Source organism: Alligator sinensis, unplaced genomic scaffold (assembly GCF_000455745.1).
Source record: "Alligator sinensis unplaced genomic scaffold, ASM45574v1 scaffold162_1, whole genome shotgun sequence".
NCBI classification, from domain to species: Eukaryota; Metazoa; Chordata; order Crocodylia; family Alligatoridae; genus Alligator; species Alligator sinensis.
Window position 1 is genome coordinate 28,661 of NW_005843376.1, and position 1,781 is coordinate 30,441.

The following is a 1,781-nucleotide window of genomic DNA, read 5'->3' on the forward strand; positions in this document are numbered from 1 at the left end:
TACTCTTTCTGCATAGATGAAAATAGTTCAGTGTGGTTCCTGCATTCCAGAAGATATCTTCATCTTATTTGTAATTTAAAACACCTGTCAGTATTCAGATATTCATACCATCCTTTTGTGTGACCTTTGGTACCTCTGGGTGCCAAACAAACTGAAAAATAGTACACAGTTTGCAAATGTATGCAATTATGCCATATGCTATATATTACAGTTGTATTCCCAGTATTTTACATACATTATAAGAAGGGTTAGTAGTATCCCATATGTGTAGGTTGCCTACCTTTATAAGCAAGTCCATTATAAAACATTCTTGGAACATTTTTATTTAGTTCTCTAACCCCTTGCTGTTGGCTGCAGGACTTTCAGTTGCTCAAGGTATGCAGGTGAAAGACAGATACTAGAATAGATTTTAAGTGTCAGACCCCAACTTAGCATTGAGTAGGACTGGTATATCCATACCCATCTCAGACATTACGCATTTAATTGGGTCCAGTGTGGAGTTCCACGGTTCCCACATATCCAGTAATTTGGTGGAGACAACCTCCACCCAGCCTCAATTCTAAGCCTCAATTCACTTCAGAACCCTTTAACTCTCTCTGCAGAGAAAGCAGCGTACCAAAGGAGACCTTTGTCTGAGGAGTCTTTAACCATTCCCTTACAGGCACGTAACCTTCCATCTCATTTACTTCTTGTGCTAGCTTTTATCCATACAGGCAGTCCTCGGACTTACGACACACTTGGTTCCTGAAAACCATGTCTTAAGTCAAAACGTTGCAACTTGGAACCAATTTTCTCATAAGAAACCATTTAATAAATGGGGTATTGGTTTCTGAACCAAGGCTCAATATTCTATTTTCACCAAAAATACTCCAGAATTTTTATACTCGATCAAATATAGATGAGTAATATAGCTACATTAATGTATTTATAGTGTAAATAGCAATCACATTGATTTGGAAGGACTTCTTTGAGGTGAGTTTGCTGGACTTTTTGAAAGGCTCTTGCTTGGACTTTTTGAAGGGTTCTTGGCTGGAGTCTTCTCAGGAGTCTTGGCTGCAGGTTTTTCTGGAGTTTTGTCTGTTTTCTTAAAGAAAGTGTCCAAGGCAGTTTGGACAGATGTTCTCCAACGAGATGAGCAATGCAGCGAACTTGTTCGCTGGCGTGGCATCACATTGGATCAAACATTGTAAAGTTGAAACTGATGTCATAAAGTTGAACCAGGGTGTCAGTTTATAAACGTTGTAAGTATGAAACATTGTAAGCCGGGGACTGCCTGTATTGGATTTCAAACACTGGTAGCACCGGCACTTGGCTTGGCTATCCTGCCCAGTCTATTGCAGCCGGGGACTGCCTGTATTGGATTTCAAACACTGGTAGCACCGGCACTTGGCTTGGCTATCCTGCCCAGTCTATTGCAGTGCACTCCCTGTAAGTAGTGCTGTAGAAAGAAGGCATTTTTCAGGCATGGGCTTTACACACCCCTCATTTCCCTCTCCTATGGTGTTCCCTACAAGGAACAGTATGTTCTCCCTGCAAAGTGATCAGATTCTCCCACAATGAGATGGGTGGGATAATAGACAAAGCCCTGCAGCTAGAGATAGCCCTTTTCTTTTCTCATGAATTTTATTCAGATGTGGTTGAGTTACACATTTTTGAAAATCATTATTTTCTTTCTTTGCTTGCATTCCTCACAACTGGCAGAAAGCCAAAACAACAACTCTAAGTGTTATAGTGAATTATGATACAGTCTTTGATTCTATCATCACCTAATACTTTTCCAC

The 1,781-nt window shown here is 40.4% G+C and overlaps 1 protein-coding gene across 1 annotated transcript in view; it reads left to right on the forward strand.

Annotated features, from left to right (window-relative positions):
- Positions 1–401, forward strand: part of LOC112548652 (fibrous sheath-interacting protein 2-like) — a 5,363-nt gene extending 4,962 nt beyond the window's left edge. The window contains exon 3 of the mRNA XM_025195040.1: positions 358–401. Within this exon, the coding sequence (XP_025050825.1) occupies positions 358–401 (44 nt within the window). The remainder of the gene's footprint in view (positions 1–357) is intronic.
- The last annotated feature ends 1,380 nt before the right edge of the window (positions 402–1,781 follow it).